The sequence below is a fragment of the Mustela nivalis genome (assembly GCF_964662115.1).
Source record: "Mustela nivalis genome assembly, chromosome: 17".
Taxonomy (NCBI): Eukaryota; Metazoa; Chordata; class Mammalia; order Carnivora; family Mustelidae; genus Mustela; species Mustela nivalis.
This window is the reverse complement of record NC_139036.1, coordinates 6,991,164-7,003,395: the sequence shown is the minus strand read 5'-3', so window position 1 is coordinate 7,003,395 and position 12,232 is coordinate 6,991,164. Positions and strand designations below refer to the sequence as shown.

Sequence of the window (12,232 nt, the reverse complement as noted above, 5' to 3'; positions counted from 1 at the left end):
ACCCCTCCCCCTGCTTGCACTGTGCTTCTCTCTCAAATAAATAAATAAAATGGTTAAAAATAAAATAAAATACTAACAATAGTAGCAGCAGCAGATAATACTCACAGTAGTGCTGGGAAGGGCTAGAAATCACCGGGGTGGTGGTTGCTTAGGAAAATATGAAGGTGATTAGTATTGGGACCTTAGTATTAGATTGGGTTTGTACAAACAACTCTTGGTGAAACTCACCAACGAGGCAAAGAGAAAGTACACATAAATAAAATTCGCACAAACCAAAAAAAAAAAAAAAAAAAAGAAAAAATCAAATTTATGCTTCAGACTTTCTGTGTTCTCGAATAAATAATAAAACTTAACAACATTATTTGCATGATTGGTAGCTTTCCTTCTGATTTAAAAAACAAAAATCCATTTCAATGGGAGCATGTTGTCCAGTTCTAGAAGGACAGGAATCTTAGGGGATATTGACAGAAAGCGGATCCTCCAAACAGTCTGGAGGACAAGCTAAGGCGGAGACACCACCACTCCCAGCATCCACTCCTGCCAGGAAAAGTCAAGTGCAGGGTGTTCTTCCAAGTGTCTGCAGCCACGGCACCCCATGTGGCCAGCTGGGTGGCGAGGGGGGGCGCGGATGGGGGGCAATCATGTGACATCTCTGTGTCGGGTTTCTTCATCTGTAACAGGGTAGCAATAATGGGAATGAAAGAAGTCAGTGCTGGCTTAGGATTTAGGCCAGTGCCTGGTACGCACTTAATACACGGTATGTATTACTGTCCTTGTGGTAGTTGATATGGCCATGTCCCGGCCGTGCTCAGAATTAAGGGGCAGGTGGACAGCTCAGAGCCTCGGGCAGGAACCCCTCCTAAGGCCCCAGAAGCTGCTTCGTCTGACAGGAGCCTCCAGAACACGCTAACATGACAGACTGCATTTATCTCTCATGAATTCTGGTCTGAAATCACAGAAGCTACAAACCAAGACTCTCCCCTTACAACTTCCAGTGTAGGCGCCTGAGTGTAGGCACATGTCTCTCTTTGACAGGAGAGACAATGATAGCCTTTGGGTGGTTTTGGGGTCTTCTACCCTGAAGGAGATCGAGAAAGGGCCAGTACACGAAACACTGAGTCACAGGGGAGAAAACCCAGAGGGTCGTGGTTCCACTCGGGAACTCTGTTGCCAGAGACTCCAGGTGGCCAATGGCCGCCGCTGCGGGTTCACCAGTCAGCCCAGTGAAAGCCTGCCCAGACTCCTTTCTCTCGGTGGGACACCAAGACCTGCAACAGAGACAGGGGCAGCGGGAAGTGCTAAGATGGGGCTGGTTTGCCCTGCGTTACCAGGAGGGCACCCTGAAGGCTGGAGCAGCCCACTGAACCACCCTTGTCCTTGGCTATGCTCAGGCATGTTCATCAACAAGCGGCTTGAGTCGGGGAGGAGAGAAGCAGAGAGAAGCAGCCATGGAGAAGGAAGACCTATGCCTGGACCAGGGGCTCTTTCTTGCCTGTGATGGTGGGAAATGGGGCAGACTTTATGTAAAAACATGGTTCAGGGATGCCTGGGTGGCTCAGTTGTTAAGCTTCTGCCTTTGGCTCAGGTCATGATCCCAGGGTTCTGGGATTAAGCCCCCGCTTCACCCTCCTTGCTCAGCGGGGAGCCTGCTTCTCCCTCTCCCACTCCCCCTGCTTGTGTTCCCTCTCTCTCGCTGTGTCTCTCTCTGTCAAATAAATAAATAAACTCTTTAACAAAAATAAAAAATAAAAATAAAAACATGGTTCAACTTTACATACAGGGAGGAAAACAGAAATGAATTTGATTTAAATGAAATTGACTTAAGTAGTAAATCAAATCATTCAAGAAGTGCTTAGTTGTAATCAGCGTGATAGGAGAAAGGTGTTTGTGCTATGGAATATCACCTGGGTACTTATCTTTCCTAATTCCGCGGAATTTCTATTTCAATTTTTAGGAAAATACTTTCTAACCACGTTAAAAGGCGGATGCATCCTGACAGGTTTGATGACATCAGAAAACTAGATGGTATTTTGTGGCACTATTTTAGTCTCAAGCCTACTTGAAGCATGGTCTCGGGTCCCAGAAATACCACAGTATCTTCTGCCCCTGGGAGTCCTAGACGCCGAAGAAACATTTGTTGAATAGAAAACTGTATGATCTGTAAACTCACACTCAGCTACAACAGCTCCGGGAGACGGTGACAGGTCGGCAGAGAACCTAAAAACCAGGGACTCCAGAGCAATTGGAGCAAATAAGAAAAATTAGAGAAGAGAAGCACATTAAGTAACATGGTGAGACAGCCATTAAGTGTCTGAAGGGCCTCGGTCAAGGGCAAGGCAGACCCCAGGGTGGTCCTCCTCAGAGGGCTGAAATAAGGCAAATGAGGGAAGAGGACAAAAAAGCAGATTTGGCCTCCACTGGCAGGTTGCACTTGTAACACATCCTGCACTTGACCCTGCTGACCTACCCCAAAATGGCAATTTCACATGGTTCCACTTAATAAAACAAAACAGTCTCGTGCGGAGAAATGCTGGACTATATATAGAACGGAGCGGTAAGAGAGATGGTGAGCTCTCCATCACCGCATGGCTTTTCGAAGAAGTCTGACAACAGAGACGTCGTAGAGAAGGTTCCTGAATCAGGCGGAAAGTTGTCTCCCAACTGTGGAACAGACATTGTGGGATGGGGACTATGACTTTGATTCTTAACATATCTGAATGCCGGTTCTTTCTGTTGTTTATTTAGATGTCCTCGCAAAACAAATAAAAGGTTAATTCAAGCCAATATGAGGCTTAACTGATGCTTAAAAATGTCCTAGGACTAAGGGCTCAAAGGCCCTGGGTCCCCCCCCCAACCCTGGTCTGCCATTTCCCAGCTACGCAGCTTCAAGCAAGACACCCAACATCCCTAAATGAACCTAACCTCCCCGTGCACACACCACATGGTTCGCTACCCCTGACACGCCAGTGGGGCTTCTGCGTGACACGGTGAGTGCCTTGCTGTGACGTCCATATGCGGTGGCCATTGTCATGCGTTACCATCACGCTGATGTCACTAGCTCAGGGTGGTGGGTAAAAGAGGTCCAAGAGCTGATAGACAGCTCCCGGCCGGATCCCCCAAAGAGCATGGGGTCCCAGGCAGCGGACTGGCTGCTTGGGTCCTCTGCAACGACTGAGCAACCTTTAACAGCGGCGATGGGGGGCAGGGCTCCACTTGTACCATGGCCTGTGAGGCGTGGACTTGAAAGCGGGAATGATGACCAAACCCCACAAACACAAACCTGGTCTCGAAGGAGAGGTCACGCCACCCATCTTAAAAGAAATGTCTCCAGAATTCATTAAGGGAGAGCACAAAGCAGGCATTCATGGATGAAAATCTTGAAAGGTCGTTGGGTGAAAGACTGTTTTCTTTACCTTTCGACAGAGGCCAACCTTATGTAGCTAATGGTCTCCTACGTGGCCACATGCTCGGGCCGGCTGAAAGGGAAGCCGCCCCAATTAGGCTGGGGAGAAGGAGGCAGCAGAGCGGCTGCAGATGGTGGAAGGAGCCGAGGAACGCGGTGCACATTAGGTCAGCTGATTACCTCTCCCCCTGCTAATCACCTCGCATAAAGCCTCAGCAGGAAATCATTTTGTCTCCAAGTGAATCACAGCTTTACAGCAATTTGATCATGAAAGAAAGGAAGGTTCTCTCCAAGCCGCTTTGGACATTGTGGGTAGGGAAGAGGCTACAGGCAGAAACAAACAGAAGGGGAGAGGGGAAGAGGGGGAAGGAGAGGGAGGGTCTGCCACCTCCCTGCGTGGGGTGTGTGTGCATGTGCATGTGTGTGCACTAGAGCCCCAAATAGGAAGGCAGGGTGACGGAGGGAAGTCAAGAGGCAGCCAAGCCCCTCTTTTCCCCTTTGAATTTTGACTGTTGCAATTGCGAAGATTTTATATATTTTTGGTATTTCCTTAGGAAGTCATAAAGTCAAAGAAAGAAGACCCTTTCATGGAAGGGGGGTGGTTTATAATTTGACCCAAATGATTTATTTTTAAAAAAGAGTTAGGGATCAGGCAGTAGCCATTGGGTACAAAGAGGCAGAATCGAGAGTATGAGGGCAAATGAAAGGCACAAAATCAGTTCCAAACCCTCTCAACGCAGGGAGGGAAGCAGGGCAAGAGGGACCGGGCCCTTCGGAGCTCCCTGGGAGATTTACAACTTTGCTGGAGAGGTAATAAATGCCAGCCAAACCTCCCTGCCCTGTGTGACCACGGGCACGTGACCCTACCAGTCATACTTAGTAAGGGCACTGGTACCCAGCCCGGGCTGGGTGTGGGTTGCCCACCAGAGCAGGAGGTAGGCTCCTAAAACACGTTGGTTCTTGATTTTCTTGTGCTTCCTTTCCCTCCCCCCGGACTGGCTCCATCAGAGATCAGCTGTATCCCGGTTGGGAGGAGGAGGAGGGGGAGAGGGGGAGGACGTTGGTAACCTGAGAACACAATCCCTCTGCTAGCTCAGACCTGCCCACTCTGCACTGCAATTTACAGCCCCCCCAACCCCCTCCTCGCCCAGCCCCCAACTTTTGTTTCAGCAGGTGCCCAGAGGGAAGAGGCCATCTGCACAATAAAACTTTCTTGTGCCAAAGAGCAGGGAGAAAAGCAATACAAATCAGAGGGGAAGAAATCCAAGGGAATGAGGGAGATGAAAAACCAGGCTTTTTACAACATAACCCGGGCCATGGGCATGCGGAAGAGTAAAGGTACGGCTGTCTTCTTCTTAGCGTGGTTTTTTGTATTTGTTAATTCTTGCCATCCACATCTCGGTGGCCACGTATTAGAAGGGCAAGATGAAGAAGGCGAGGTTCATGTTAATCTCGCTGAAGAGAAGCAGATTAATCCCATTTCAAACAGGCATTGATCACAGAGATACACAGAATGTTAACTACAGGGCCCCGTGAAACACGCTCCCAGAAGATCCACAGCCCTGTGTCCTCTGTGCTGAGCCGAGCAGAGAAGCGATGGGGGAGCCAGAGGGCAAGGGGATGAGTCAGAGTGAACGTTAGGGAGAGGAAACTTGGAAGAGGGGAGGAAATGCTAACACAGGGGGAGGAGGAAGCCACACGGGAAGGAAGATCACAGAAAGACAGGGTGAACAGAAAGGTAAGGAAAACAAAACAGAAAGAACTAACAGAAGGGAAGGGGGGCAGGTGGGAAGGGAAGGAAGAGGAAAGGGGGGGTGGCATCTGACCTCAGCGCGGAGAGGCAAGCCAGAGCGAAGGACAGCAGACTCAAGGGGTCCGGGGCGATGGGGGGACGAAGCAGGAAGACACCGTGGGACAACATTGAAGCCATCCTCTAATTAAAGTGGGGGCAACTGTTTTTCATGCCTCTGTGCCCTTGATTCAGAAAGAAAGACCAGCCTGGAGCACTCCTATGAGGGTAACGACTCCAGGGAGCTCCTGTTTCCTGAAGACGCCCAGCCCAGCACACAAGATGCCCTATTGTTACCACACCATCTATATGCAAAGTCCCATCATTAGCATGTGTGCCCAGGGCTAGAGGCAGGGCTTGCTCTCCTCCCTTTGGAGGGGGAGCTAGGGCGGCTGCAGGGCTGGAAAACTGGGGTGGGGTGGGGGGGGGGGTTGTGCAGCGCTGGCTGGTATCCCACCCAGGTCGCCATGCTGGGCAGGTTGGAGCCCAAGTGTTCCTCCCCAACAGACAGGAAGGGGTTGATCCCAAGAGGGAGACAGAGCAGCAGGAGGCACTTAGGATAAAGGAGATGTCCATTATTTGTTCTCTCCACCATCCAGTGAAGCATTTAAGGTGTGCTTCATGTAAGATCTAGCTTCTGGCTTTCTCCCTTAGACACTCTCTCCATCTCTAGGCCCTTCCTTATCTCTCCCTGGAGAAATCCTTCTCCAGTTTCAACACGTGTTTCCTCCAGAGCTCCCCACTTTCTCAGAGCCCCTCTGAATTAGGGGGCCCTCTTTCCTCTTCCCGGTTAACACACCCAATTCACGTTTATCGTGACGTGTAATACCTTCCCCCCACCCCCAAACTGACGTTCCCTGATTCTGTGACTGTCCTTCCTTGGATCTCCTCCACTCGTCTGCCCGCCTCCTCCTGCTCTTGCTTCCTGCTGAGTCCAGCCAGGAGCCTGACCGTGAACAAGAACACCCACCTGCACCATGAGCAGCCGCCCCAGGAAGCCGTCCAATCGCTCGAAGACCAAAGAAGACTGGAAATCCCACTCCCGGACCTCCTGGTTCTCCTTGAAGTAAGTGCGGAGATGCTCCCTTCTGTCCTGAAAGCCCTGCTTGAAGCAGCTCAGTGTGTCCACGGCCATGTGCAGCTTCCTCTGACTTTCCTCCGCCTCACTTCTCAGGAGGCCCTCCGGGCGGAGGTAATTAGAGGCCTGGAACGCAAACAGATCGGGGATGCTGAGCATACAAGGGTGCAGGGCACCCTACAATTTTTGCCCATTCCCCCCAACTCTGAGTGGAATAATTGGCCCAGCGGTACTTTCCAGAAGCAACCTCTAGGAGACCTTCTAGCCCTGTCCTCAGTTCAGCAGGTGGACTGGGACCTGGACTCAAGCCACACTGTCTGGGACTGGGTCAGGGATGGGCAGGTGCCTGAGCAGAGGAACCACCATGAACTTCGGTGGGGCCAGCTGGGGCTGGGGGACGTGTTCTTCCCCGGGTGTTCTCTTGTGACTAATATAGTCAAGTAATTCAAAAGCAAGAATTCTTTGAGAACGTGTTTCCAAGAGCCTTGAACCTAGAAAGCTAGGAAGCTGAATCAGGACAGTCGCCTTCACCACCACCAGGCAGGGCAGAAATGACCATGTCCTGGTGACATCATCTGAGCCTTCCTATTGGTGGGGACTGAAGCCAGCCTGGCCTCAGGCTTTTGAGGTACATGAACCGATAAATGATCTTTTTGTTGATGCTGGTTTGGGTTGGGTTTTCATATCCTTCCAATCACAAGAGTCCTGGATGATGAATAGGCAGCAATGGAAGAATGCTGGTCTAGCAGTCAAACAACAGCTTCCGGTCCTGGATTAGGTGATCTTTGGTGACTTAGTTAACCTCCTAGAGCCTGAGCTCATGTCGTTAAATGTTGATAATAAATTAAGGCTCTCCCTGCCCATCTCATGGGATTCATCTAAGAATGGCCAAGGTCTTGAATGTCACAACACCTGGCAGGCTGCAATGGGCTCTGCAGATGTTAGTTGTTACCAATCACTCTTTACATATGTTCACCGTGTTCTCACAGCTCCTTAGAGGTAAAAGAAGCCAATTTGGGAGGCAGATCACTCAAGCCTCATTATGGTCCCAAGTTCTGTTTATAGGCAGAACAGCCTGAAGTTTATGCTGTACTGATTGGTGTTGCAGCGGAGTCCCTAAGAAGGAGGAGGAGTGTGGAGCATGAGTCTTTGTAGCTCAGTTCATACCACATGGAGGGCATGGGTGTACTGGATGCAGACAGGTCCTCTTCTTTTGGCCATTGCACAGTGCGGAACATGAGACGCACAGAGCAGGTAAGTTACTTGCCCAGGCACACACAGCAAACAGATGGTGAGGCAAAATTCGTCACAAGGATGCTTGGCTCTGGAGGCAGGATTCTTAACTGCTGGGTTTTGCCACTGACTGTGGGCACAGAGCACTGAGGGTGAAACTCACCGTGCCCACTCTTTGCCTGACCCCAAGTCGTGGGCAGTGGGTGCAGGAAGACTGGTCCGCCCATGTATACCAGCACTACCGAGGACACCTCTGTGACTTATCGGCGGTGACTGTAAAATAATCCTTTGGACCATAATTATTTCCTTGCCCTGAACAAAGTGCCCCCTTTACTCTTCCCTGGGACTCCGTGTCCCCCCTTCCTGGGGCTGACCTGCTGGATAAGGAGGTTGCAGATCTCCTGCAGTAGCACCGTGAGCCGCCCCGGGGAGCGGTAGGACTTGCAGGTGACCCAGATCAGACAGATCACGTGGAGCAGGGGCTGCAGCCGTGGCTTCACCTCGGGAAACTCCAGGCTCTCCAGGAGCTCCAGGTGGCGGGAGAGTGGCTTCAGGTGCACTTGGATGTCCCGTGCCTCTGCCAGAGCTGGAAGGGATTGAAGATGGTCACCTTCCCTGCTTGGGGCTCATACCCACCCAGGGGAGCCCAGGTGCCTGGGACTGAAGATCTGCAGAACAGTGGCTAGAATTTCTGGGCAGCTGAAATAATGGTCTGGTGAGACTCTCTGACAAAAGTCCTGTATCTGGGCTTCTGCCTGGCTCTGCTAGCCCCATTCCAGTGACCAGTGTTAGAAGGTATTCTGCTGCTGCTAGATCAGAGGCCATCCAAAGTAGATGACAAGGGACAAGTTTTAGAGTCAGAAGGCTCTGCCTTCAAATGCGAAGGTCTGAACACGGCACAAAAAGAACCCATACACCATCAGCACAGCCTCTGGACCAGAGCAGGTACTGCATAAAAGGTAATGTTGAGATGAGTATTTGCTAATAAGCTGTCTCAGTGAGCTGGTACCAAGGAGCAGTCACAGGGAATAGAGAGAGAGAGCACAGACTGACTATGGCAAGGTTTTCAAAGCCAGAGGAGTCTCCCACCATTTCCTTTGAACACAGCCAAGGAAAGGGAGGTGCCTTTCATTGGTGGCCTTGTGGGGAGTGAGGGGGAAAGGAGGAAACCCAGTAAGTGTCGCAGACTAATTCTGCAGATTGACTGAGAGGAAATGCAAAAGCCCCTTGAACAAAACTGATCTGGAAGGGGGGGCATTTATAAAGCCTGGCTCTTTCCTGGACAGAAAATCAGACAGTATCACATGAGACCAGATGGTCTCAGGTTATATTGTGGTGGTGAAGCTCTTCATCTTAAAGGAAGCTCAAAATAGACACTCTTTCATTTCAGTATGCTAGGCATTGTTCTACTCACTAGACATAAACCATCTCATTGCAAACCCTGTGTGGTAGCTTTTTTTACTCCCACTTTACAAGGGAAGAAATCAGGGGTGCCTGGGTGGCTCAGTTGGTTAAGCATCCATTTTGGCTCAAGTCATGATCTCACGGCCGTGAGATCGAGCCCCACGTCAGGCCTCATGCTCAGTGTGGAGTCTGCTTGACATTCTCCCTCTCCTTCTGCCCCCCCACCCATGCTCTCTCTCCCTAATAAATCAATGGATCTTAAAAACAAAGAAACAAGGGAAGAATCAAAACCTACATACCTTGCCTAGGGTTTTTCCTCCAAGAATCGGCCAGCCCTGCCTAGCTGAGCCAAAGCAAGATCACCCCCAAGTTGCAGGGTTGAACCCTGGCGTGATGTCCATGGGGCTCACTCCACCATGAGTTGTCAATGTGTACATTTATACCTTATATCCCAAGTGGGAAGTCGTACGCGAATCAAGTTTTCAAAAATCCAGTATTGTGAATTGAGCGGGGAGTGGGGAGAACATCAGGACCACTGTGTGGGAGTGGGGGTACGTGCCTCCATCAGCTGTGCTAACAGGCACTACTCTAGCTTTCATACGCACCGTGAGAGAGGCGGCCAAGGACACAGGGCCAGAGAAGTCTTCTCTTTAGGATATCTTTAAAAAAAACCAAACCCTCAATCCTTTCATCCTATAAGTAGGCTTTTCCTGGATTTTTAAGGGCACGGTATTTGAGGGTTGGCTCACCCAGTCCCGGGCGCCATCACAACTTGGCTACAAGGCAGGTGAAGAAAGAAACGTACAACGTTAAGCTCACGCCTCTTGAAAACTGTAAATACAAACAGCAAGTTGCACGGGGATGCCCAGTGCTTGGCTGGTCAGTCGTTGACAACAGGCTCTTCAGGGACAAAAGCCTTTATGCCTGGTGGCCTGAGATGAGACCTCTCCTGCAGGAACCTGTTGCTTCCCGGGGCGCAAGGGTCTTCATGTCCAGTTCCACTCTGGCAATCTTGTCCCTACTCTATTGCCTCGACCCTTTTAACCTCCTTCCCTTCTCACCGTTTTCCAGTCCGTGCCCACCAATCCAGGAATATTTTCCTCTCCCGCCCCTCTGTCCATCACTGAGCCAAAGAGCTGCCCTGATCATGACCAATATGAGTAACACACACAGTAGGTCCTTCTAGGTTCAAGGAAGACAGATGCTCTGAAATTAAATTAGAAATGGGAAGCTCAATTGCTCAAATTCAAATTAAATTAGAAACGGGAAGCTCAAAAGCTCAAAAGAGCTCTAAAATCTTTTTAAGACCAATTTTGAGTTGTTATTTTAAAGTCATCTCTACACCCAATGTGGGGCTCGAGCTTACAACCCTGAGATCAAGAGTTGCACGCATCACCAACTGAGCCGGCCGGGCGTCCCTCCAAAATCTTTTTATTCTCAGAAGACCCCATCAGAATTTCTGACCATGCCTTTGCCTAACTGCTATCATCAAAATCCCTTTGGGGTGTCTCCCATGATCATCTCACACCAGGAGTGATGCACACCTGCTTTTGGGGGACCCCCCTCCCATTTAAACTGAAGTATAAATTGGGGACAACTACCGATTTTCCCCTGGGACACAAAATCTCTCAGTGAAGCAATAAATGGGGGCCCCAAGAGGGATCTCATTCCGAGCCAGCTTTATGTGCTGACTGTCCAATGTCTGTGGTAAGATTTTAGGGCCCAAGAGGACCTCGAAGACTAGCCTCTTATGCCAGCTTCTCCTCTGTTATTCAGTGTATGTTAAGGACACCACCACTGGCACCTTTATTCCTTTAGCTGAGGGGTTTCCAAACCCCATGCCATGAAGAGGAGATGGTGGGGCAGGGCCAATAATGGGTCTGGATGCCGGACACGCCCCTCTGTAAAGGACCAAATGTGCTTGATTAGGTTTATATTTTGGACTTCCATAGAAAGAGAAATGATAGAGGAAAAAAATGTTGGAAAAATCACTGCCTGGATTAAGCTTAAATCTCATGACATTGCGAACATCTTCAAAAGCCCATTCTGACCTCCAAGGCTGAGGAGCTAGAGGAAGTTTGATAGGAGAAAGGAAAGAAGCAAAGTGCCCGGACGAGGGGAGAAGGAGCCCTAAAAACCTTTACCTCCACCTAATTATAGACTTTGCTGGCTTGGCAATTTTGACAAGGGCCGATCTTATCTGCTGCTCCCGCGGCTAGTAAATCGTAGGCCCATCCAAGAGCAGGAACAGAAAAAGCAGAAGGGAGCTACAAACACCGGAGAGCCTTCTCAAGGAGCTAGGGGCAGAGAGAGCTGCATCCCAGAGGTGAGACTCCAACATGCACAAGACGACTTCCACTATATCATCTCACAGTGGCCCAGGGAAGCCCCCGCCAGAAGACTGTATGCCACAACCGTGGTTACATGCTAAAGCCCAGAGAGGTTAGGTGACTTCGCCGAGGTCAGAAAGCACTTGCAATGCAAACTGAGCCCAAGGGTCCGGCTTTCCTACTCCCAGATTTCATGTTCTTGCTGCCAAGCTTGAGTGGGTCAGGTTGGAGGGTTTTAAGAACGGGAAGTTGCGGACATCAGTGAGAGGAAGATAACTTGGCGTGAAATAGGAAACTGGCTTCTGATGTTATGTGGGAAAATTCTGGTGGGTTCTCACCTGCTTGGACATCTCTGAACATGGCTTGGAAAGCCGGGAAGTAGCTGCTCTGAAGCTTGTCCAGGAGCCTCGCCATGCCCCTTCCCTTTACGGCTCTCAGTTGATCATAAATGTATTCCAGATCCTCAGACCTGCAACACGGGGGAGAAGGGTGAGTCCAGGATACCCGGGCCACGCCATGATGACCCACCCTCGGGGAGACAGAGAGGAGCCCTGCCTCCAGCTGCTCCCAGAGAGGCTGGCTCCAGCCCTGTGGAGCAGGGCATCTGTTCCTAGAACAATGAGAGCAAAAGCCAGAGTTGGGGACCTGGGTTCAGAGGAGCAGCCCTAGGAGGTAGCAGCAGGGTGCACTGCTGTGACCATCTGGTGGCTCAGAAGCCTGGCAGCTGGAGGTCATTAGCTCTGGCAGTCAGGTTTGGGGCGGGCGACGAAGGTGTTGTCAGAGCACAGCTGCTGGAGAAGGGCTCCTCAGCAGGTCAGAGGAATGGTCAGAGATGGGACAAGAGGACAGGACATCTCAGCACGGAGGCACAAATGGGGCTGGAGCCCCACAGTCATGCGCACTCATGTGACACAGACATGCTCTCCGTTCAATGCCAGGATAGAATCATGGGCCTCAAACAGCTTTCTGTGTCCTTTGGAGTAAAGGATTAAGCA

The 12,232-nt window shown here is 50.5% G+C and overlaps 1 protein-coding gene across 1 annotated transcript in view; it reads right to left on the bottom strand.

Moving 5' to 3' along the window:
• The window catches only part of DNAH9 (dynein axonemal heavy chain 9), a 318,684-nt gene that overhangs the window by 295,071 nt on the left and 11,381 nt on the right, over positions 1-12,232 (bottom strand). Inside the window, exons 4-6 of the mRNA XM_082708418.1 lie at positions 11,576-11,706; positions 7,878-8,089; positions 6,163-6,396 (exon numbers count right to left, since the gene is read on the bottom strand). Of these exons, the coding sequence (XP_082564544.1) occupies positions 6,163-6,396; positions 7,878-8,089; positions 11,576-11,706 (577 nt within the window). The remainder of the gene's footprint in view (positions 1-6,162; positions 6,397-7,877; positions 8,090-11,575; positions 11,707-12,232) is intronic.